Source organism: Mixophyes fleayi, chromosome 10 (genome assembly GCF_038048845.1).
Source record: "Mixophyes fleayi isolate aMixFle1 chromosome 10, aMixFle1.hap1, whole genome shotgun sequence".
Taxonomy (NCBI): domain Eukaryota; kingdom Metazoa; phylum Chordata; class Amphibia; order Anura; family Limnodynastidae; genus Mixophyes; species Mixophyes fleayi.
The window spans coordinates 34,810,609-34,836,323 of record NC_134411.1 but is presented as its reverse complement, the minus strand read 5'-3'; the positions used below and the strand labels follow the sequence as shown (position 1 = coordinate 34,836,323).

The window sequence follows — 25,715 nt, the reverse complement described above, 5'->3', positions numbered from 1 at the left end:
ACTGTAACTTGTGATCTAATTACTGGAAGAGGGTACATGACATATTGGGCCTGATTCATTAAAGAAAGTAAAGCAAAAAAAATGACTAACTTTTCAGCTTGGCAAAACCATGTTGCATTGGAGGAGGAGGTAAATTTAAAATGTGGGGGCAGATTTATAAGTGGGGTAGGGCATGTTCTAGATCAACTTCAAATGTCCGTGTAACAATAAATCTATCAAGTATTTGTGTCCTACATGAAAAAACAGCCAATATTTTCCTTATATGCAAAATAATAAACTAATTTGCACCCCTCAAACTGTAACATAGTTTTTTCCAAGAGAAAACTTACCCATTTTTTTGCCTTACTTTCCTTAATGAATCAGACCCATTGTAGATATAGGTTACTGATGAATAAAATGGTGGTGACTGCAGAGGTGCTACATATATAAATACTAAACACATTGCTATGGAATTCCTGTGTGAATATCTAACATTCTGATTGTATTCCCTGTTAGTTCCCGGACTAGCTGGCTCCATCACACTGAACAATTATAAGTTGTCTGATTTTCTTGGAGTCACATGGACGGCACCAGCAGGAAAAGTGGATTATTATACAGTCAGTCTAACAGGAGACATAAATATCACAAAGCAAACTAATTCTACACAAGTGAATATCACAGGATTACTACCTGGCAGAGAATATAGAGTCACTGTACAGACACTTAGCAGTAACTGTAGCCAGACATCCGCTCCAGTGACAGAGGCAACATGTGAGTATGATCAGGGCCATGTGACTGCAGGGGGTGGAGAACATTTTTAAAATGTATTTATTTATTTATTGTATTTTAAAGCAGCAATCCCATGAAGAAATTTGCTTTTTTTTTTAACATAAAACTGTCCGGATATAAGAAGACTTGCCATTTGCCATTTTTCCCTGGTTTGTTTTTTCAGTCTGCTGTTAATGGTTTAGAATTCTGCACAGTGTCATGTGATTACCATGACAACCACTGTCACATGACACATAAGGCTGTTAGCAGATACATTTCTAGACAGCAGTTGAGAATGAGTTATATAGAGTGTTACTTTTCCTCTTCATGGTGCTTTTCTATTTATAGTAGTTCCTTCAGATTGAGTTTTCCATTTCTAGACTTTTCCTGAGAGGAAAACAATGTTCAAGGATGACTACAGCTCACAATACACACAGGGAACAACACAAACTGTCAGGCCAAACTTTCCTTGTTCCTGGAGGACAAAATGGACATTAGAAGGCAGGGGCAATAGGTGGCAAGTGATATGTGCAAGGTTAACAACTTTACTTCTTCTATATCTGACCTAATACTTCTCTATTAGATGGTAAAATTATGCCAACATTTCTAAGAGTCTAATGGAAACAAAAGACAACATGATTTTTATTATTATTTAAAAAAAGTCCTAGTTGATTTCAAATGACCTTTAGTGATCAGATTTGATACCTGAGCTGGGTTGAGTCAGAAAGCGCTTCTGCATTTGAACAGCAAATCATGTGACGTCGCTGTAGTGATTTCACAAGTCCTTCTCCCACTAGAGGTTATTACCACACAAAAGAGACCAGTATCCGGTCTATTAGTTCTACTGCTGGTAAAAGGAGAGCCCATCAAACTAGTCAAGAACTCCACAAATTAAAAGGGCATAAGGGGGAATAGCGGCTGGATAGTGTTATTAATAAATGTGAGATTCTCATGTGCCACATAAAATGTAATTGCATACAAACACAAAATACAAATTAGATGAAACATTTGTTGTTCTCCCCTTTAAAATCCAATGGACATCTTCTTTGCAATAGAAATGTCAATTATGTAATGTAAGTAGACTCCAATGATTTAAGTACTATGGCTGGAAAGGTCAATACACAATCAGCCAATTAGAAGCGACTAGCTGGTGCAGCTTATTAGCATCATTATCATTGCGTATACAATCAAGTCCATAAATATTGGGACATCGACACAATTGTCATATTTTGGGCTCTATACACCACCACAATGGATTTGAAATGAAACTAACAGGATGTGCTTTAACTGCAGCCTTTCAGCTTTAATTTGAGAGTATTTACATCCAAATCAGGTGAACGGTGTAGGAATTACAACGGTTTCTATATGTGCCTCCCACTTTTTAAGGGACCAAAAGTAATGGGACAATCGACTCAAATGCTATTTCATGGACATGTGTGGGCTATTCCCTTGTTATTTCATCATCAATTAAGCAGGTAAAAGGTCTGGAGCTGATTCTAGGTGTGACATTTGCATTTGGAATCTGTTGCTGTCGACTCTCAATATGAGATCCAAAGAGCTGTCACTATCAGTGAAGCAAGCCATCATTAGGCTGAAAAATCAAAACAAACCCATCAGAGAGATATTAAAAACATTAGTTGTGGCCAAATCAACTGTTTGGAACATTCTTAAAAAGAAAGAACGCACCGGAGAGCTCAGCAACACCAAAAGACCACGGAAAACAACTGTGGTGGATGACAGAAGAATTTCTTCCCTGGTGAAGAAAAACCCCTTCACAACAGTTGGCCAAATCAAGAACACTCTCCATGAGGTAGGTGTATATGTGTCAAAGTCAACAATCAAGAGAAGACTTCACAAGAGTGAATATAGAGGGTTCACCACAAGATGTAAACCATTGGTGAGCCACAAAAACAGGAAGACCAGATTAGAGTTTGCCAAACAACATCTAAAAAAGCCATTAAGTTCTGGAACAACATCCTATGGACAGATGACACAAAGATCAACTTGTACCAGAGTGATGGGAAGAGAAGAGTATGGAGAATGAAAGGCACTGCTCATGATCCAAAACATACCACCTCATCAGTGAAGCATTGTGGTGGTAGTGTCATGGCGTGGGCATGTATGGCTGCCAATGGAACTAGTTCCCTTGTATCTATTGATGATGTAACTGCTGATAAAAGCAGCAGGATGAATTCTGAAGTGTTTCGGGCAATATTATCTGCTCATATTCAGTCAAATGCTTCAGAACTCATTGGACGGCGCTTCACAATGCAGATGGACAATGACCCGAAGCATACTGCAAAAGCAACCAAAGAGTTTTTTAAGGCTAACAAGTGAAATGTTATGCAATGGCCAAGTCAATCACCTGACCTGAATCCGATTGAGCTGCAATTCACTTGATGAAGACAAAACTGAAGGGAAAATGCCCCAAGAACAAGCAGGAACTGAAGACATTTGCAGTAGAGGTCTGGCAGAGCATCACCAGGGATGAAACCCAGCATCTGGTGATGTCTATGCCTTCCAGACTTCAGGCTGTGGATTTGCAACAAAGTATTAAAAAGTGAAAGTTTGATGTAGCATTGTTTAGTTTGTCCCATTACTTTTGGTCCCTTTAAAAGTGGGAGGCACATTTTGAACCGTTGTAATTCCTACACTGTTCACCTGATTTGGATGTAAATTCCCTCAATTTGAAGCTGAAAGTCTGCAGTTAAAGCACATCTTGTTTGTTTAATTTCAAATCCATTGTGGTGGTGTATAGAGCCCAAAATATGAGAATTGTGTCGATGTCCCAATATTTATGGACTTGACTGTAGTTACACCAGCCCTCCAGCACCCACAAGAGATAAGTCTCCTGACAGGCGTATCTGCTTCCAGGTCTACTTGAGTTACAGGTAGATGAAAACGCCCTTATTATGCTCTACCTATGCCTTCCCGTGCCTTCCCTCCCTCCAGACATAAGGGGCCTGATTCATAAAGGGATCCATACTGAGTGCAATGTGTGTTTGTTTTAAAATGCATGTAAATCGGCTCTGCGTATGCCCAAATTCAACAAGGCGCAAATATGTAGATACGTGTGGTGATGAATTCGGGTGTAGGTCTGCTCTGCTCTACTAAACAGGACACTGCCAAATACGTCCAATGCCTGTGTGGAATATAAATTCTCTAAAGGACGCACAGAAAAATGAAAACTATTCAGTTAACGTCACCTGTTAATAATATAGTTATTAATGACAAACATTCAATAAAAAAATAAAAATTACAATTAAATACATTTATTAGGATGTTTTGAATGTCTACAGTACATAAAATACATTTTTTATAATTGCTCCTGATTTGCATACATACATAGCTGTCATCACTAGTAATCAGCACTTACACCAGATCTATAGCTGGAGCAGGAGATACGGGTGAAAAACAAGTACCTGAGAGATGCACAGAGCTTGAATCAGACACTGCTATGTGCGCTCACGATTGGCACACCCTTACTGTACGTTGACTATGGGCATACACCCTTTTCCCGCCCCGTTCCCTCCCTGAAATTGTAGGCTGTAGAAGTGTTTTTTGTGTTCAAAGCTCAATTGACATTGATTTGGATAAATGTTTGTGCTATTATGTTTTACATTCCTCTCACCAAAGTTTACAGCATTTTCTTGAAAGCAGTTGTGTTTCTTTTGTCTGTTTCCTCTACTTATTTTTTTATCATTGTGTTTAACAGATCCGTCACCACCAGGCGCTCTGATCTTTAATACAATCGGGACAAACAACATCACATTATCATGGGGAGAGCCAGACAATATGACCAATGTGACAAAATCATATAATATAACTTATGGGAATTCATCTTCAAGCACTTGGACTGTATTAAGTAACATAACAACTGTCACCCTTCAGAGTCTGACATCTGGGACTAATTACACTATTACTGTGGTCACAGTCGGAGTCCGGGGGTATCTGAGTTTACCTGTGAGCGGATCTGTGTATACTAGTAAGTGTTTTCATCAGCTGTAATAGATCATTTCCTTATGCTTATGTCTTTGACTACAAACATGACAGAAGTATTTTTATTTTCAGATTTAAGTTCTTTACTAATATTATCACCCGGTACTCATAAAGTGCTAACATGTATCTCAGCTTTGTTCAGTTAGAAAATTGGGGAAATAGTACAAGCTCTGTTTTGATTAGATTTAGTTTTCGGTAGAGATGGGACATCTAAGCTGAAATGGTGTATAGGTGTTTAGTGACAAGAGGTCGTATGAAAGGATGACTCCGTGTTCGGCAGTGGAAAGATACATTTCAGTATTGTCAACTTAGAAATTGTATTATTATTAATATCATTTTTTTATTATAACATAAAATATTCTGCAGTCCTGTACATTAAGGGAATAAAGCAAACATATATAGCGCACCGCTGTCCGTGCCACTGCGCATGCCCATGTAGGGAATGCCCTGAGGTGTTACAGACCTCTGTCAGCCGGGTTCCTAAACAATGGAAGGCCGGGGTCATGTGATCGGGGTAGCAGCTGTAAGAGGTTACGGGAGAGACATTGAAGCTTTGTGGACCCCACACTTGTGTTAGCAAGAGGTACCTCTAAAATTTACGCATAGAAAATATAGTAAGGAAAAAGTGGGATAATAGCTAGAGCCCACTGTTTCCAAATTATATTGGACCCACCTATTGTCATGGTGTGTTCTGATGACCACATATCCTATTCGTAGTTTCTCAGTATTGGGATAATTGTCATTCATACATTAAAGTATTATTGTTTATCCACAGTTATAAGCTATTGCATTCCCGTTATCTGTATTTTATTTGCAAGGTTCGGGTTAAACAGGGTACAGCATTTTTCAATGTCTAAGCAGAGTTTATGGTGTGCAATATAAATAACTAGGTGTCTTAATGTAAACAAAGTCGAGTCAAACTGAGTTCTTGCCAATTAATTTACCATTACTAGAGTCTTTAGTGCATAGATATATTTGCTGCCATACAGAAACCCAACATACCAGATGGTTCATTCGAGGTGCATTAAGCCGGAGGAGCGCGGCTGAGTGAGAGGGCAGCTCCCTTTTATGCTGTAATCCAGTGAAGTCATTATATAAACTGGAACCCTAAGGTCTATTGGTACATAAAACATAGAACACTATGGGCTCGTACACAAGTATTACTCTCTACATTCTGTGTGTTTGTATTTCATGAGGTGGAGTGAACTTAGGAATCTCCATGATTATTTGAAGTTCCATTTGCCAGCCTAGCTCAATTCTGTAGAGGCAGTTTGTTCTATTCTGTCATTATCATTGTTTTGCTGCTACAGGAGTCAGTATTTCCTTAGAAGTACATCTGTGTATACAGAGTACTTTGGTCCAAGATAACAGAACCTATTATATCCAGCAAGAGCATTCTAGTTTTGATATTACACCTTTGTTACTGCAATCTATTACATAAGATATTCATTAATCGCAATGTTTAATTTATTAACTATTTGAAATGTTTAATGTATTTAAGTCTTCGCAATAGTTGACTGCTTAACTTATTGAATATATAAATTATTGCATTGTTTCCCAAATTAACTTTTCTGGCACAAAGTATATTCTACTATAAAACATTCTCAGCCACTAATAACTACATATTTAAATAAACCTGCTAAGTGGCTGTTGCATCAGATCTGTGATCATAGCTGTGATTTCTTGTGTTAGACCCAGGAAGATCCCTGCCCATCTCATCCTGACCTCTACCCCCAGATGTCAAGGTGACGACTCATATATCGGTGCTGGAAGAAATGTTACACCTTGTCTACATACACCTCTCTATCTACCTACCACCAAGATGAGGGTGTTACACATACATTGATAACAGTGCAGGAACATAACATGATGGAAAGGTGTGACTGTGCTGATTCTTAGGGGGGTATTCAATTGTTAGCGAGTTTGTAAGTTCGAGCGCGTTAAGTCTTTTTTTTTTTTTTTTTTCGAGCGCGGAAACTTCTCCCGTAATTCAAATCTTTTTTATTTTTTTTACCGAAATGGTCTTATCGCGCTCCAAACGTTTGTCAATGTTAAAGTATAGGCTGGATGCGAAACCTCAGCGGAAAAAGCTATTCAATTGTTTTTTAACGCTGTGGGTGAAACAGGCAAATCTGCTGTTTCATCTTGCACCTCCTTAGTCTGCTCAAAAGAAAAAAAAATAATTTTAAGTTAAGAAAAATAGAAATTAAACTGAAAAAATAGGTGTAAAAGTTCATTAAAATAACATGAAAACTGAAAAGTACTATTTTTTTAAAAAAATAACAGAATAAATTTTTCAAAGTCCCCCCTTTGAAAAAATCCATTAGAGGTGCAGTCCTATATTTAAACTTTATTATTTTTTTTTTATCTTTTTTTTTTTTGGGGGGGGAGGGGGGTGGTTGTGCCTCAGTCAGCTCTCATAATTGTGAAAAGTAGCATGTTATTTATTTATTTTTTAAAACCAAAAGCGTTTGCTTAGTCTTAACCCTAGTGCTGGCAGGCTATTGCTGTGTTAAAATCTTTGAAAATTTTTACGTAGGGTTCCCCCTATTTTAATTGAACCAGCGCTAGGCAAACCAGCCGGGGTGATAGGCACTATAGCAGGGGGGGGGAGGGGGAACGCAGTTTGGGTCCCACGGCCATAATGACTAAACACCCACAGACTGTTCAGCGCTGGCCTGGATTCCCTAAGGAGTGTGGTCCGCTGAAAAATGTAAGCGGGCCACCCCCCTAGGGACACCCAGCCCAGTGCCGATAGCACTAGGGCTCTTCCTACTACCCCTGGGCTGTGGGTAGAAGGGTAATAAATGGGGATTTTGTATGAAAAAAAAACCAAAAAAACACAATTTTGATTTGTGGAACTACATGTCCCAGCCAGCCACGTTGGCCTAAATAGTGTGGGCATGCTGCTACTTGTCTAACTACAGGCACCAGCGTACCCATCGCACCCAGGGCATGTTGGCACTTGTAGAACCACAAGTGCCAACTTGCTCTTACACCCACGGCTGGCTGTGATCTGTAGTTCCACAAAGCAAAATGTTAAATAAAAGCACAACACCCTCATTCCAACCACAAATCTTTATTAAAAATAATAAAACCCCAAAAAATACAGTAAACACCCTCATGTACACCATAGATTTTTATTAAAAACAAAAAAAAAAATACTCACCATGGACGAAATCTTCAGTTTTCTGATGCTTTACTTACACACACTCATTTACGCAAAGTCCCACAAATATTTGTACCTTCCAAATGTCCATGCTTGGCCAGTGTTCAAGAAATGGAAAAAAAAATTCCTGCTTGCAAAATCTTTAAATCTGCTGTCCAGGGGGGGGCATTGTTGCTTGCAGTGCTGGGGCCCTTCTTGATTGCAGTGTAGGGGCCCAATCTCCTTTGCAGTGCTGGGGCCCTACTTGATTGCAGTGTGGGGGCCCATTCTCTTGTGCAGTGCTGGGGCCCTTCTTGATTGCAGTGTAGGGGCCCAATCTCATTTGCAGTGCTGGGGCCCTTCTTGATTGCATTAATTTCCATTAATTTTTTATACTAAAATGCCTGCCTTAACCACTCCTCATTTCAAACTCGCTAGGACCAATAGTAGAGCGCGAGGGGGTGTATGCAATGTTAACAATTGAATTGAGGGAGGTTTTTTTTAAAAAAGAGCGCTCGAACAGGAAAAAATGAGCGCGGGATTTTCTTTTTTTTTCGAGCGCTGGATGTTCACCTGTCTCGCTAACAATTGAATATGCCCCTTAGAGCTTACAATATGAAAGGAAGCAATGGGTGGAATAATAGAAGAATAGACAAATAATGGTATAGATCACCGATGGGCAACCTGATACACCTCAAGGTCCTCTAACCTTCAGAAGAGCCGCACATTAATCTTAATCTCAATAATAAATTACAACAATCCATTTACTTAGGAAACAACCACATACCCTAAAATGACTTTCAGCCCCCCTAAATTCCCTAAAACATCAGTCAGCCTCAGCTGGGGCCATTGGTGAAGCTCCGAGGTAATAAAGCAGAGAATAAGAGCAGTTGGGCATAAAGCAGAGAAAATGACCAACAAGTAATAAATCAGGAAGTAGCTGGGGCCGCATGGGAAGGCTCAGTGGTCCGCCTGTTGCCCATCTCTGGTACAGATTGTCAATCACATGAGCTGTGAGTAGACCCACCACACCGCTGATTTCTGACCAAGTGCTTAGATCTCCAGAAGTCCTGCAAGTGTAGATATCTGGGGGAAAAAGAAGTAATAATGAGGTACTAGACGAATGATGGATTAGCAGTGAACCGACTGCTGGACAAGAAGACAGAATAGATCGGGAATATGATGAGAGTCCCTATCCATGTGAAATTTCAGGGACCTGTTTAAACTTTGAATATATTATATATATATAATGGTATGGAAAAATCTTTAATTGGGAAATGGGAGGTGATAATAAGGGAGATGTGGGTACGGTTGTAAAAGTGCAGCATTATTGTAATAATAGAGGTATATATACCATTACTGTAACCGCTGTGTTTACTGATTTTGTTGGTTATTTTTCTCATAATAGAACCGATGCCAGTGAAATCACTAATGTACAATCCACCTTCCATGGTCTCTGTTCCTCTGTCCTGGAGTAGACCTGATGAGTATCAGAGTACTTACACCTACAGAATCCAGACTAATGTCACATCATCCGCTACAATGATAAATAATACATTAGTGATAAATGAATCAGCTACAATAATGAGTCTGACACCGGGAGAGACATATACATTCCTGGTATATACAAGAGCTGCTGATAATGTCACTGAATCTGACCTTGTATCAGTAACTACCTGCACAGGTGAGTACTATACTGAGCATGAAGAGAAAGGCAGGAAAGCAGCAGAACATTGATAGAACAATAAACAAACAGTTCTCCTTCTCTTGTGACGTCTGATGAGAGTAGCTGGTCAGACATGCAGAGTGCTGCGCCTCATTCTGTGCCCAAGTGTACAGGTGAATCAGGAGAAGACATTTTATATAATGTGTGTCCATGGAGCCATTTTGGATTGTGCAAAACAACCTGATTTTCCCACTTCTTGTGAAATGGTGACGATCAGGCACAGACATTACTTTCAGTGGGAAACTTTTGTACCATCTAGGCTCAATTTTTAGGGGAAAGCACAATTATATGTATATCTATAAGGATGTACTACAATATGGGGCTGGTAAATAGCTGATTTTTTTACAAGAGAAAATGTATTGTACCTCTGCATTTTTAGGGGTCATGAATGACAGTATAATGCAACTCTTGTATGAATTGGGCCATATATGTATTATAGTCATAACTTAATCTTTAGATTACTATTAAATACAAAGTGTCATATATTAGAGGATAAGGATAAAGTGCAACTAAAAGAACTTTCTGCCATTTTATGGTAAGTGCTGGATCATCTTAAATCTAATATCTTCAGCCAAGTGATAGTGATTTATAGTCAGGTGTATTTGTCCCCCTGGCCGGTCCCATACTGGGCTACTTTGGGCTGGGTCACTGGGCCACCTCCATTTTTTTCCCTTTAAAATTTTCCTAGTAGGCTGCTGAGTCGAGTCTTGACCTCCGGACTAAATTGTGCCAGCCCTCCACTGTTTATAATAATTCTACAATACCACAGAATATTTATGTAATGAAATAAATCTGTAACTAGTGATCTGATTGCTGGAAGAGGGTAAATGACATATTGTAGACATAGGTTACTGATGAATAAAATGGTGGTGAATGCAGAGGTGCTACATATATAAATACTAAACACATTGCTATGGAATTCCTGTGTGAATATCTAATATTCTGATTGTATTCCCTGTTAGTTCCCGGACTAGCTGGCTCCATCACACTGAACAATTATAAGTTGTCTGATTTACTTGGAGTCACATGGACGGCACCAGCAGGAAAAGTGGATTCTTATACAGTCAATCTAACTGGAGACATAAATAACACAACACAAACTAATTCTACACAAGTGAATATCACAGGATTACTACCTGGCAGAGAATATACAGTCACTGTACAGACACTTAGTGGTAACTGCAGCCAGACATCCGCTCCAGTGACAGAGGCAACATGTGAGTATGATCAGGGTCATGTGACTGCAGGGGGTGGAGCATTAATATAACCTTGACAATTGCTCAGTACTCCTGCTGTAAGTGCTCAACCCATCTACAATGTAAATAGTCTCTTCCCCACTCTGGTGGGGGTACTTTGTAATGTTTACCTGGATTTCTGGGAGGGGCAGATATCATCAAATTCTGACTCCTTCATTAATTGTCCCAATTATTTCCTTATAAATGTACAACTGTGTGGGGTTAATGTAAAGTCTTCCTCTTTAACCATTTTATTATGTACAATACCTTCTCTTTCCCATCCTTGTACCACACACCATGAGGTCTTCCTTCTTCTCTCACCACGGCTCCTCATCCATTCACCTGCTCTCACATCATTCTCCACTTACTGTCCCCGCCTCTACTCTGTAACACTTCTCCTTCCTGTATCACCTCTCCTCCCAGCCCAGGGATCTGTGCATCAGCCCAACCTTTTATAGGTATAGGATCAGTTTGTCTGGCCTGTCTAATCCAAAGGAAAATCTACTTAGAGAGGTGACCCAGCTACCTCTCTCTGGTGTCTGATTAACCTAGGGAGGGTAAGAGGGTGGTTGAGAAATTTTATAAACTTGTCTGAAATGATGGGTTTTCAGAGAACATTTGAAGGTTTGGACACTAGAAGAGAGTCTTATTGTGCGAGGGAGGATATTCCACAAAGTGGGTGCAGCCCAAAAAAAAGTCCTGTAACCGGGGATGGTAGCAGGTAATGAGAGTGGTTGAGAGAAGCAGATCTTGTGCAGAAGGGAGGAGTTGGGAAACATATGTTGGTAGAAGTATTTTATGTTGGATTTGGTGAAATATAGGCAACTAATGTAGAGACTGACAGAGTTGAAAATCAATCTAGCCCCTGTGTGCAAAATATGTCGTAGGAGTGAGAGTCTGAATCAGGAAGACCAGTAAGGAGGGGATTCCAGTAGTCACTTTAGATGTACGTAACATGATTTAGATACAGAGTTGATGTGGGAGACAGTGGATAGTTATGAGCCAAGGGTCACACATAGGCAACGAGCTTGTGGTGTGGGATTTATTGTTATGGTGTCAACAGAAATAGAAATTTCAGGTATGTAACTTCTGTTGGTGGGTGGGAATATTAACTATTTTTGAAATATTGAGTTTGAGTTGGAGAGAGGACATCCAAGATGAAATGGCAGAAAAACAGTCAGTAGCGTTGGCCAACACAGATGGTAATAGATCAGGAGAGGATAGATAAATTTGGGTATCATCCGCATAGAAATAATACTGAATCCAAAGATCCTTATTAGTTTTCCAAGAGAATTGGTGTAGATAGAGAAAAGTAGAGGACCAAGGACTAAGCCTTGTGGTACTCCAACTGGTAAAGGAAGTGGAACAGAGGTGGATCCAGAAAAAATTAACATTGATAGAGCCATTAGATAGGTAGGATGAGAACCAGGATAGGACAGTGTCTTGAAGACCTAAGGACTGTAGCTTTCGTATGAGAAGAGAGTGGTCAACAGTGTCAAATGCAGCAGAGAGATGCAGAAGAATTAGAAGGGAGTAATGGCCTTTAGATTTAGCAGTAATCAAATTGTTGGTCAACACAGTCTCTGTGGAGTGCTGAGAATGAAAGCCAGACTGAAGAGTATCCAATAGGTTGTTTGCGGAAAGAAAGCATGTGAGGCGAGTGTAGGTAGCTCTCTCAAGAAACTTGGAGGTGCATGGCAGCTGAAGTATGGGATGGTAATTTGAGAGACCGTATGGGTCAGAATTTTGAGAGCTGATTGTTTGTCAAGGTAAATGATTCCATTTCAAGTCTGATCTTATCAATCTTGTCCTTGAAGTAGGAAGCAAGATCTTAGGCACTGATAGTAGTCGTAGGGTTGGAGTGGGAGGGTTGAGAAGAGATTTAAATGGTCTGCTTTGCACAAAAGTATTTGAAGATTTCGTATAAGGCTTACTAGAGTGTGACAACGGCTGACATCATAGTCGACATGAAGTACGAAGAGTCACTGGAGCCACTTAATCAAAGGCTCTTGCTAGGGTTTGGTTAAAATGAGATACAGCCATTTCAGGGGAGGAGAATGTAGAAATTGGGGGGAGAGAAGGTGTTGGAGAGAGGTGGAAAACTGTTGACAATTAATAGAGTTAAGATTTCTGCGGGAATGAGGAGGCTTGGTAGAGTTAGACACTAGAGAGTGACATAATAGGGGAAAATAAGGTGATGAGGGGGCAAGGAGTGTTAAGGAAATCAGAAACTGACCATAGTCTAGAGAAAACAAGTTCAAGGCAGTGGCCATGCTGATGAGTAGAGGACTCATTCCACTGGAAAAGGAAGAGGGAGGAAGTTAGATTTCATCATTTTGAATAGTTGCACCAGCACCCACAAGAGATAAGCCTCCTGACAGGCATATCTGCGTCCAGGTCTACATGCGTTCCAATTAAAAGAAGACGGTCTTAGTATGCCCTACCTATGGCTTCCCGTGCCTTCCTTCCCTCCAGACATAAGGGGGAGATTCAGTTGCTGGCGATGTGGCGAGCAAACATCACCGCAATTATGGTAGGAATCTCTGCTCATATTTCTGAGTACTTCTGGGGTGCAAGAAAAAAATGAGAGAAGATTCCTGCCATAACATTGGTAAGATGTGTCTCCATGGACATTGAATTTAATCTCCCGCAAGGAATCTTAAGTGTACGGTGTGCCAAAATCTGGATTCAGATATATGTGTAAATTTATTGGTGAGCATGCACAGTACAGAACTGTGTATCTTGCGTAAAAAAGACATATATCCCTCCAACGCTACATGAGCTTCTACATTTGTAAAATATACAAATAATAATCCTTTTTTTTAAAAAAAATAATATATATATATATATGACCACCAGGGAACAGAATATACATAATGACATTGCTTTGGAAAAATGTTTGTGCTATTATGTTTTACATTCTTCTCACCATAGTTTACAGCATTTTCTTGAAAGCAGTTGTGATTTTTTGTCTGCTTCCTCTACTTATTTTTGTATCATTGTGTTTTAACAGATCCGTCACCACCAGTCGCTCTAATCTTTAATACAATCAGGACAAACAACATCACATTATCATGGGGAGAGCCAGTCAATATGATCGGTGTGATAAAGTCATATAATATAACTTATGGGAATTCATCTTCAAGCACTTGGACTGTATTAAGTGACACAGCAAATGTCACCCTTCAGAGCCTGACATCTGGGACTAATTACACCATTACTGTGGTAACAGTTGGAGTCCGGGGGTATCAGAGTTTACCTGTGAGCAGATCAGTCTACACAAGTAAGCATTTTTATCAGCTGTAATAGATCATTTTCTTATGGTAAGAGTTCAAACATGACATAAGTATTTTTATTTTCATATTTAAGTCATTTAACAATATTATCACCCGGTACTCATAAAGTGCTAACATGTATCTCAGCTCTGTTCAGTTAGAAAATTGGAGAAATAGTACAAGCTCTGTTTTGATTACATTTCATATTAGGTGGAGATGGGACATCTAAGCTGAACTGGCGTATCGGTTTTTAGTGACAATAGATAGTATGAAAGGTGTGAGGTGGGCAGTGGAAAGATACATTTCAGTATTATCAACTTAGAAATTCTATTATTAATATTATCCTTTACTTATAACATACCAATATATTCTGCAGTCCTGTTTATTAGGAGAATAAAGCAAACATACATTGATAACAATGCGGGAACATAACATGATGGAAAGGTGAAGGTGCTGGTACTTAGTGTGTACAATTTGAAAGGAAGCAATGGGTGGGATAATGGAGTGGAGAAATGGACAAATAATGGTATAGATCACAGATGGGCAACCGATACACCTCAAGGTCCTCTAACCTTCAAAAGAGCCGCACATTAATCTTAAATTCGGTAAGTTAAAACAATACATATAGTTAAAGAATTACCCCACATACCCTTAGAGTAATATGCCACTCAACCAAAAGAACCCTCAGACCAGTCACAATGTCACTCAACCAAATCACCCGCTTAGAACCTCATTTGCCAAAAAAAAGGCCTCTCAACCCACCCAATTTTTGTAGACCACCACTCAAGCTCCTCAATCACCTATTTACTGTTGTCGAATAGAGCAACCTCCCTGCACAGCTTTCTCACACTGGGGGTGGGGCTTCCAGGGCCGATATAACTGAACTGTATGTGGTTCATTACTGGCTACATGGTGACCACCTGCTTGGGCCGCCCAATGCAATCTTCCTGCACCAGTCTCACTGCTCATCATAGTAAATGCAGGGTGGCTCAGTCCTAGGTCCTCTGCTATTCTCTATCTACACCACTTCTCTTGGAAAACTAATAAGCTCCTTTGGATTTCAGTATCATCTCTATGCGGATGATACACAAATTTACCTATCCTCTCCTGATATTTCACCATCTGTGTTGTCTCGCGTTACTGACTGTCTTTCTGCCATTTCATCTTGGATGTCTTCTCGCCAACTCAAACTCAATCTTTCAAAAACTGAATTAATAATATTCCCACCCAAAAACAGAAGCTTCCTGCCTGACATTTCTATTTCTGTTGATAACATAACCATAAATCCCACCCCGCAAGCTCGTTGCCTAGGTGTGATCCTTGATTCACAACTGTCGTTTATTCCCCACATCAACTCTATATCTAAATCATGTTACATACACCTAAAGAACATTTCCAGAATACGCACATATCTGACACAAGACACTGCAAAAACATTAATTCATGCATTCATCATCTCCCGCATCGACTATTGCAATTCTCTCCTTACTGGTCTTCCCAAAGTGAGACTTGAACCCCTACAATCTATTTTGCACGCAGCGGCTAGATTGATTTTCCTTACAAACCGTTATTCCTCTGCTGAGCCACTCTGTCAGTCTCTACATTGGTTGCCTGTATTTCAACGAATCCAATATAAAATTCTTCTACTAACATACAAGGCCATCAACAAAATTGCACCGACATACATTCCCTCACTTGTCTCGAAATATCTCCCAACTCGACACCTCCGTTCTGCACAAGATCTACGTCTCTCCTCCACTCTCATCACATCCTCCCATTCTCGGTTACAGGATTTTTTCCAGGCTGCACCCACTTTGTGGAATTCCCTCTCTCGCAAAGTAATACTTTTCTCTAGTCTTCAAACCTTCAAGCGTTCACTGAAAACCCACCTCTTCAGACAAGGTTATGATATTCCACAACCGTCATCTTAATTTCCCTAGATTACCCTATTACCATCCTCTACACAGCTAATGCAAAACAACAACCTTCTGACCAACATTGCAACTCACATAGCCCACTCAGTACTTTTACCTTTGCAGTCTGGCTGGTCCATTGTGCAATATGATGTAGCACATGCCCTTGTGTTTCTAACTCCCATTGTCCTATAGATTGTAAGCTTTCGAGCAGGGTTCTCTTACCTCTCTGTCTGTATGTATTACCCAGTATTGTCTTATTAATGTTTGTTCCCAATTGTAAAGCGCTACGGAATTTGCTGGCGCTATATAAATAAATGTTGATGATTATGATGGTCTCTCCACTCAGATGCTCCAGTCTTTCTTACGATGTATTCTGTTTCTGGAATTAAGTTCACAGAATAGTGTACTATTGTAAAAATTGATGTGTTATTGTAATATAAATTTATATATATCCTTAATGTAACCTCTGTGTTTAGTGACCTTGTTTGTTATTTTTCTCATAATAGACCCGATGTCAGTGAAATTACTAATGAACAATCCACCTTCCATGGTCTCTGTTCCTTTGTTCTGGAATAAACCTGATGAGTATCAAAGTTCTTACACCTACAGAGTCCAGACTAATGTCACATCACCAGCTACAATAGTGACAAGTGAATCAGCTACAATAATGAGTCTGACACCGGGAGCAACATATACATTCCTGGTATATACAAGAGCTGCTGATGGTGTCACTGAATCAGCCCCTGTATCACTAACTACCTGCACAGGTGAGTAATATGTTTAATTTTCAGATCTTTCTTTTTTATAGTTTGTTATCAAAATATTAATTAATTTGCTAGTGTTAAATACATAAAACTTGCAGGTGTACCGAACACTTAGCAAGTGGTCACTTTGCAGTTAAAAGGAGAAGAATTGAATCTGTAATTGGTAACATAAGGAAGAATTTTTTTTGCAGAAAGGGTAATAGATCCATTGAATAGTCATTTACCAATAAAAGTACATTTAGAATTTATAGTTAGGAGAAAAAATAATTAAAGGTTGTACCAACACACCTACACTGTGCTAGCTGCTGGCAGGATCAGCAGATCTTTGCAACAAAGGCACCTAAAAAGGAGCGTTAAGAACATTGCATCTGTTTTGGCTGCTGTTTCTCCCCTTGCCATTAATTCAGATAGGATACGCACTTGAAATATTGGATTGATCTTATTAGTGATGTGACCTGGAAGAGGGGATAGACCACACTGAGCCAACCAATCAGGACTGGTTGGCTGACCCCGCCTGACCCCTGTAAATAGTGAGTTGTGTCCCTATTGCAGAACCAACAGTTGGCAGCCAGGAACCTAGTCTTCGGTTGCTGTTGGCACCTTGGTGAGTGCTGCTGTGTTCACCTGGATCCTATCTGTTAGGAACAGCAGCAAATTGATGCTTTCATTCTGTCTGCTGCAGTGTTGTTTTCAGCCTGGGTGTGATCACTTGAACTTCTTTCACCTGCAGCTCAATCTGACACCTGCCCTGATTGGCTCCTCCTTCTTTAAATACCTGTCAGTTTCACTGAACCTTTGCTGGTTATAGCGTTCAGTTCCTGGTTGCTGACCTGCTCCTGTGTAGTGTGCCGATTCCTGGATAGCTTTATTGCTTGAGGCCCTGACCTTTTGCTTGTGACTCAGATATCCTTGCTTTCTGCCGGCCCTGACCCTTGCCTGAACCATACCTCGCTGCCTGCTTCTGTCATCGGACCCCGGCTTGTTCCTGATTACAGTTATCTCCTGTTATCACCTCCTATACCTCGCTGTGGTGATATTCATAAGCTTGCATTATGCTGAGTTTAAGACCTGGGGGCATCTGAGTACCTGTGAGCACTACGAGCTCTATGGGAAAGGCGGCTGCTATAGATGAAGACATCCACACCCTGTTCTGCAAGTTTATGATAGCTGTTAGCAATACATTCAGCCGTTAGCCGTAACATTATAACCAGCCAACATACTTGGGATTTACTCCCATTTATCTTACTCCTCTATCCCTTGCACAAGTGCTGGCAAATCGACTGCAGGCTCAATATCAGATTGTCTGTTCATGAACAAGCCTCCAGGACTACCTCTACGCAGGAAGTAGAGGTTCAAAAACCAAAGCTTCATCTTCCAGACAGATTTTCTGGCAACTGAAGGGATTTCCACAACTTTAGGGAAAGTTGCAAATTATATTTCAAACTACGTCCTCGGTCTTCCGGTTCTGAACAGCAGCGAGTGGGTATTGTTATCTCACTGTTGCAAGGATATCTATACCTGGGCATTTGGATTGTGCCCTAACAGATTCCTTTTTTCAAGGCTTGGGCCTCCTGTATGACGATCCTGATAAAGTCGCTTCTGCAGAGTCTAAACTTAGCTCTTTGAAACAGGGACGTCGTTCTGTGGAAAAATACTGTACAGAATTCCTTCAGATGGGCCTTTGATTGTGACTGAAATGACTCCGCTCTCTGTAGTCAGTTTCGTTTGGTCTCTCTCTCTGAACTAATAAAGGACATATTGGTGCAATATCCAGCTCCTGATTCTTTGGAGTCGTTTATGTGTTTGACAATTCGCATTGATCGGCGAATAAATGAAAGAAGACTGGAAAAGGAATCTCATCCGCAGAAGTTTTTCTCTATCTCTAACTCAGCTAAGACAGGGGATACAAGGAAAGTTCACCTAGGCCTTTACCTTTTATAGAACAAAAACTCCCTCCAGTTACCTGCACAGATTTCCCTGGCCTCTGGGAGTATTGATGTCCTAACTTTCGTGGACAGCAGAGCAGCTGGAAAGTTTCTAGATATATCTCTGGCACGAAAGTTTGCTGTTCCTACCCAACCATTAGAAGTTGCAGTACCTGTTTGCGGTTTGGATGGGCACCTACTTTTAGGGTGGAAGCGTAATAGAGAGTCCTAGCTCTGTTACCCTGACAGTGGGTGCACTCCATAAAGAATCCCTGTCATTTTATCTTATTCATTCACCCACATACCCTATGATTCTGGGGAACCCATGGCTTATCAAGCACAATCCAGTCCTTGATTGCTTCACAGGAGAACTGGTGGCATGGGGAAAGACTGCCAGGGGGCATGCTTAGCAACAACTGTTAAGGTTGCTATGGCTTCAGTCAAACCAGGTCTTACACTACCACTGCAATATCAAGATTTTGCTGATGTTTTCTTCAAACAAGCTACAGATATACAACCACCACATCGCCCGTATGACTGCACTATTGATATTCAGCCCGGATGTAAATTTCCTAAGACTCGTTTATATATTCTCTTACTGTGGAAGAGACCAAAGCCATGGAGGACTATATTTCTGAGAACCTGAAAAAGGGTTCATTAGACCTTCTTGATCACCTCTTGGTGCCATATTTTTCTTTATCAAAAAGAAAGATGGAGATTTACCACCTTGCATTGATTACAGAGGTCTGAATTAGATCACCATAAAAAACAAATATCCTCTGCCATTGATTTCTCAGTTCGATCAGTTAAGAGGTACTTCAGTATTTTTTAAGATAGATTTATGTAGAGCATATAATTTGATACGCATTCGGAAGGGTGATGAATGGAAGACCGCATTTAATGCTCTTTCCGGACATTACGAGTATTATGTTATGCCATTTGCTCTTTCTAATGCACCAGCCATGTTCCAGGACTTGATCAATGATGTACTGCTTGATTATCTGAGTAAATTCGTCATAGTGTATCTAGATGACATCTTGATCTATTCCACATCTCTGTCTCAACACCGTGAACAAGTCCGTTTGGTCCTACAGAAACTCAGAGAGAATCATCTATTTGCCAAGTTGGTGAAATGTGAGTTTGAAGTATCCACTTTGGCATTCTTGGGTATTTAATTTCTGCCAACGGATTTACTATGTATCCAGCCAAAGTCCAAGCCATTATTGATAGGAGCCTTCCTAGTAACCTAAAAGCCATCCAAAGGTTTCTCAGGTTTGCCAATTATTACAGGAGATTCATTCGCAATTTTTCAGTAATTGTGGCACCTATCACTCAATTGACTAAGAAAGGAGCTTATCCAGCGTTATCGCCGCCAGAAGCTGTTAAAGCATTTGAGACTCTTAAAAAGGCTTTTGTTTCTGCTCCCATACTTAAACATCCAGATGCAGAGCTACCTTTCATAGTTGAACTGGATGCTTGTGATGTTGGAGTAGGAGCAGTTCTGTCACAAGTGTCCAGTTCTGATGGGAAGGTAAACCCCTGTGCATTCTTTTCTAAGAAATTCTCAGAGGCAGGGCTGCCTTAGGATTTGGCAACCCAATTGCAGGCAGTTCAGGATCACACACCAGCCTTCATGTCTCCCAATTTGTTGTTTGTGCCAGTTGCTCTGAGACAGTCCGTGTTGTCTTAGGTCCATGACAGCAAAATATCTGGACATCCAGGTATCACTAAGACTATTAAATTGCTCTCTCAATATGTTTGGTGGCCTTCTGTGAAGAAAGACGTAAGAGACTTTGTTCAGTCCTGCAAAATTTGTTCCAGGGTGAAAACACCCAGAGATTTACCCATGAGACAGATGATCCCTTTACCTGTGCCCAGTGTTCCATGGCCCCACATTTCCATGGATTTTATCATGAATTTGCCTGTGTCTAAAGGGTGTAATTGGATTTGGGTGATAGTCGATCGCTTTAATAAGATGGCTCACTTTATTCCGTTACCGAAGTTACCTTCTGCTAAGTCTTTGGCTCCTCTTTTCATTCAAAATGTTTTCAGATTACATGGTATACCCACTAATATTGTCTCACACAAAGGAACTCAATTTGTGGCTCAGTTCTGGAATTAATTTTGTACCTTGCTAGACATTCAACCTATCACCCGTAAACTAATGGACAGACGGAAAGGGTAAACCAGTCTTTGGAACAATATTTAAGATGCTATATCTCTGAATTACATGACAACTGGGTAGAATATCTGCCATGGGCGGAATTTGCCTACAATAATTCACCACACTCTTCCTCTGGTTATGCCCCATTTTTCTGCATTTATGGAAGACATCCCAAGTCTGTTTCATTTTCTGATATCATAAGAGATCGGACACATTGCTTGTTCTCTGAAGAGAATATGGAAAAAAATAAACTTCTCATTGAAGCAAGCTGCATCTCGAGCCAAGTTATTTAAATATTCACTTCAGACATCCATGTAAATTCAAGGAAGGGAACAGAGTATGGCTCTCCACTAAGAACATCAAGCTCTGTTAGTCTTCCTTTAAGTTTGGACCCAGATACATTGATCCATTAAAATTAATCAAGAAAATTAATCCAGTTGCTTTTCTGTTGGATCTGCCCAAATCATTGAGGATACGTACATTCCATGCATCCTTATTGAAGCCGGCTCATGTATCCTGGAGGTTTTTCAGGAAACAGCCAAGTAAACCTGCTCCAGTGATAGTGTGGATGGTCACACAGAATATGTGATTGAGAAAATTCTTGATTCCAAATGGGTACAACGTCAACTCCACTACTTGGTCCACTGGAAGGGGTATGGTCCTGAAGAAAGATCTTGGATACCTGCTAGAGACTTGCATGCCAATGACTTAAGGAGAGCTTTTCATCAGAAGTTTCCTGATAAGCCTAGATTAAGTGGTTCCTTAACCCCTCATCAAGGAATGGGGGTAATGTTAGAAATAGCAGGTAATTGCTGTTTTCATTCTGTCTGCTGCAGTGTTGTTTTCAGCCTGAGTGTGATCACTTGAACTCCTTTCATCTGCAGCTCAATCTGACATCTGCCCTGATTGGCTCCTCCTTCTTTAAATACCTGTCAGTTTCACTGAACCTTTGCTGGTTATAGCGTTCAGTTCCTGGTTGCTCATGTATAGTGTTCTGATTCCTGGTTAGATTTCCTGTGTATGACCTTTGGCTGGTTTCCTGGACTGTGCTTTATTGCTTGTGGCCCTGACCTTTTGCTTGAATCTTAACTCGCTGTCTGCTTCCATCCTCGAACCCCGGCTTGTTTCTGATTATGGTTATCTCCTGTCATCACCTCCTATACTTCGCTACAGTGATATTCATAAGATTGCACTACACTGAGTTTAAGACCTGGGGGCATTTGAGTACCTGTGAGTGCTACGAGCTCTACGGGAAAGGCGGCTGCTATAGGTGAAGACCTCTACACCGTTCTGCAAGCTTATGATAGTCAGCAGTACATTCAGCCGTAACACTATCCAGCAACCCCAAAGAGATGGATGTCCCCAGAACGAAGTCTGGAGTTATAGTGGCTTCACTATCCATAATGGATCATTTGGGATAGAACAGGGAGATGTTGCTGGATCGAGGCCTATATGTTAGGATGAAGTCAGATCTGATTAAGAATAGTGCCCACCATGCCTGCTGAGAACTCAACCTCTTCACCCCCTAAATAAACTGTAGGTTCTTGTGGACGGTGAGGATAGGGAATCTGGCCCTCTAAATAAGGTGCCTCCACTCAGTGAAGACATCAACTCCCGATTTCCCATGTTATAGTTGACCTTGGCGGAAGTGAACCTCTTTGAAAAGAAGATGCAGGAATAAAGGACATCTTTGTCAGCAGTCTGGGAAAGGATGGCTCTTGCTCCACCCTCTAATGTGCCAACATCAAATGTTTAGGCCCAACTGGGGTTGCGATACTAGAGTATGGGCACCGAGTTGAAGAGATGTTTCAAGATGTCTAGGGAGTCCATGTGTCCTTAGAAATCCCCTATTTGATCAAGGCAACCGTTATAGGGCTAACAACTCTTCAGACATTGTGGATAAAACGTCTGTAGTAGTTGATAAACCCCACGAGCCTTGTTCTCTCGTTGCACTGGCCAATCCAGCACAGCTGAGATGTCCAATTCTATACTCTGTGCTGTCATGAGGTGTATCTCTTGTGTGTGCTGGATGACTGCGGCAACGATACACACTGATGATCAGCAGCACTATCTAGCCATTTCTGATTGCGGATTAACTTCTCTAGCTGATAGTACTTAAAACATTAGTGTAGCTGCTATATTATATGAAGTCACGGCCATGTATCCGCATTACTTAATTAATATTTCCATTTGGACTACTGCAGGAAAGACAATTCCCATTTGATTTTTAAAGGGGACAACAACAGTTTGTATTTAATTGAATTTAATTTATTTTGTATTTTTGTTTATTTTGTTTGTATTTCATATTATATGGTAAATGCAACATTCACATTTATTGTTAACTAAAAATGTATTCTCTGTTTTTATGACACTTCATTGCATCATTATATTGTGTACACATAAGATAAACAGACTTTTGCATTTACTACTAAGCCCCATCTCTGTGCTTTCTCTAAGCTTTTTCTATGCTATGTTGGAGCGTAACTATAGACACTTGTTACTTCTGATGTACACCTGGTGCAAATGCTAGTGATGTATGTCCCACTGAACATATGCATGTAAATGTGCTTTTATCATGTGTGCGTCTTTTTCTGCGTGAACCCCAATAAGTAAATGAAAAAAACTGTGAAAATTGATCATATGTAAATAATGGTTTATTAGTATAATAAACCATTGTGCAATGTGAGCAGAGAACCGTTCCTAAACCCCTGCCAACCTATGCCCTGGTCTGAGTGGCTTTTCCACAAATACAGACCTACTGTGCCCACTACCAATAAAACTAGCATTATACATCTATATGAGCATGAGTGAGTGAATGGTCCATGGAATTGACAGTTCCCCACACGGACATTATCTCTGTTGTGGGATCTATCAGCGACTGTAAAGTTCCATCACATACACAAAGTAGAGGCAGCGATTTTGTGGACTGGATTAACATTTATGAGAATGTAGCCTCATGTCTCAGCGATGTCCCTAGTTCCTAGTGAATGTTACTAATTGTTATTTCATTTTGAATAATAAATGAGCTATAGACTGTTCCTGTAGATTTTCCAAATGTAAAGTTCTCTCCTTTGGTTGCTTATGTACTCCATTTTTATACAGTGTCTGTGGTTGCATTTGTGTGGCTACCCTTATATACACCCCATGTAACATTGTCGTGCAGTATACTATGATACAATTATATAAATCATTTTTTTTGTGTTTTTTGTTTTTATTTTAGTTCCAGCCCCTGTGCCTGAATTTACTTGTACACCAACTTCAACCAGTCTCTCGTTCACATGGGGTTGTCCAGAAGGAATATATACCGGCTTCATGTTTGCAGTGATTAACAGAACAACCGCCTATGAGCCTTATCCTATTGTCAATTGTAATTCTATTAAACAAACATATGTTAAGATTGGATTAAATCCCTATACGAACTATACTGTTAATTTGACGACTCTGTCATGTGAAAAATCCAGTGACGTGGTGCAGATGCAATGTCAGACTTTAGTAGCAGGTAAGTGACCTATCCATCTATTTTACACAATCGGAGAAAGCAATGTTATCACTGTGATGTCGATCTGTAGTCTCCTCACTTACTTAAGTGGCTTCATTTTTTATTCCTACTGTATCTACATATTTCTCCTGTGGATCTAAATTTACGCTAGACATATAATTCAAGTAGCTCCTGTATATTATAGTGTACATGTTGCTTACTGAAAGTGGAACCAGCCTTTTTTGTTTTCCAACCCAATATTTCTGAGAATACAACCTATAAATTAATGCTCCCACTTTGTATAGAGTATGTTTTACAGAATAACAATACTTCTCTTTGACCTTCACTCTCTGTGAAACACAGCTACTTTCCTCCCCCCTTTTCCTGGTAACTTTCAGTTCTGTCTACCATCCAGCTCTACTGTTACGTCGGGCAGTTCTAAAAACGTGTTGTTGACCATTCACACCGTGAGTCTCAGGGCAAGAACAAGGATTAAGGTGTCCTTTTATTATAGGACCAATAGTTACTATAATAGAATAGACTGTGAATGAATTTGATTAGCACTGAGCAGACATGTAGATTGATGTAATATACCTTTTTATTTAGCCATATACGACATTAAGTCAGCATGTCGGAGAGTCTATATAAATGTTATCAGTGACCGTATGGGCTAACGCTGCCACCCGGTCTCCTTTTGAGAGTCATACTACTGTTTGTCTGGGTGTCATTGTGTCAGTGTGCCGCCATTACTGAGCACTCCTACTGGTGCCACCAGACACTCGCCGACTGCGAATGCCAACTGCGCACTTGTTGTAGGAGGATAGTTGCTGCCATCACCAAGCTGCATCACTGGAACCTGGGACTTCTTACGTCTGGTAGTTGGTATAGCTGCTGCAGCACCTCTTTTCTGGTTACTATGGCTATTCCTTCGCTTACTGTGGATCAGGACTGCTGGGTAGCAGCCAAAGCGTTAAATGCAAGATACTGGGTGTAACACAGGGCAGCCAGGGAACAAGGTATAATGTTAGCTGTTAGTCACAAGAATACAGCAGACAATAGGCATCATTCAGAATTTTGAAAGGAGTGATGGTTTATTGCTGTTAAGGGTCCTTATAAGTAGAGATGTAATACCAGTTGGAATACAAAATACAGCTTTTTATACAGTTTCTGACTTGCATGTGTAAGAACTTACCTGCTCCACACTCCTCATTGCATCACCCACTTGTTTACTTCCTGCTTGGTGCTGTGATCATGTGACTCTGGGTGGGGAGTTAGAAACTCCCTGCACTATAGAAGATACACTGTAACACACTGTCTGTGTCAGAGCAGCAGGTTACA

The 25,715-nt window shown here is 40.3% G+C and overlaps 1 protein-coding gene across 1 annotated transcript in view; it reads left to right on the top strand.

Annotated features, from left to right (window-relative positions):
* The window catches only part of PTPRJ (protein tyrosine phosphatase receptor type J), a 64,661-nt gene that overhangs the window by 10,583 nt on the left and 28,363 nt on the right, over positions 1-25,715 (top strand). The window contains exons 3-9 of the mRNA XM_075188682.1: positions 496-750; positions 4,463-4,732; positions 9,303-9,578; positions 10,583-10,837; positions 13,869-14,138; positions 16,553-16,813; positions 24,120-24,398. Coding sequence (XP_075044783.1) covers positions 496-750; positions 4,463-4,732; positions 9,303-9,578; positions 10,583-10,837; positions 13,869-14,138; positions 16,553-16,813; positions 24,120-24,398 — 1,866 coding nt within the window. The remainder of the gene's footprint in view (positions 1-495; positions 751-4,462; positions 4,733-9,302; positions 9,579-10,582; positions 10,838-13,868; positions 14,139-16,552; positions 16,814-24,119; positions 24,399-25,715) is intronic.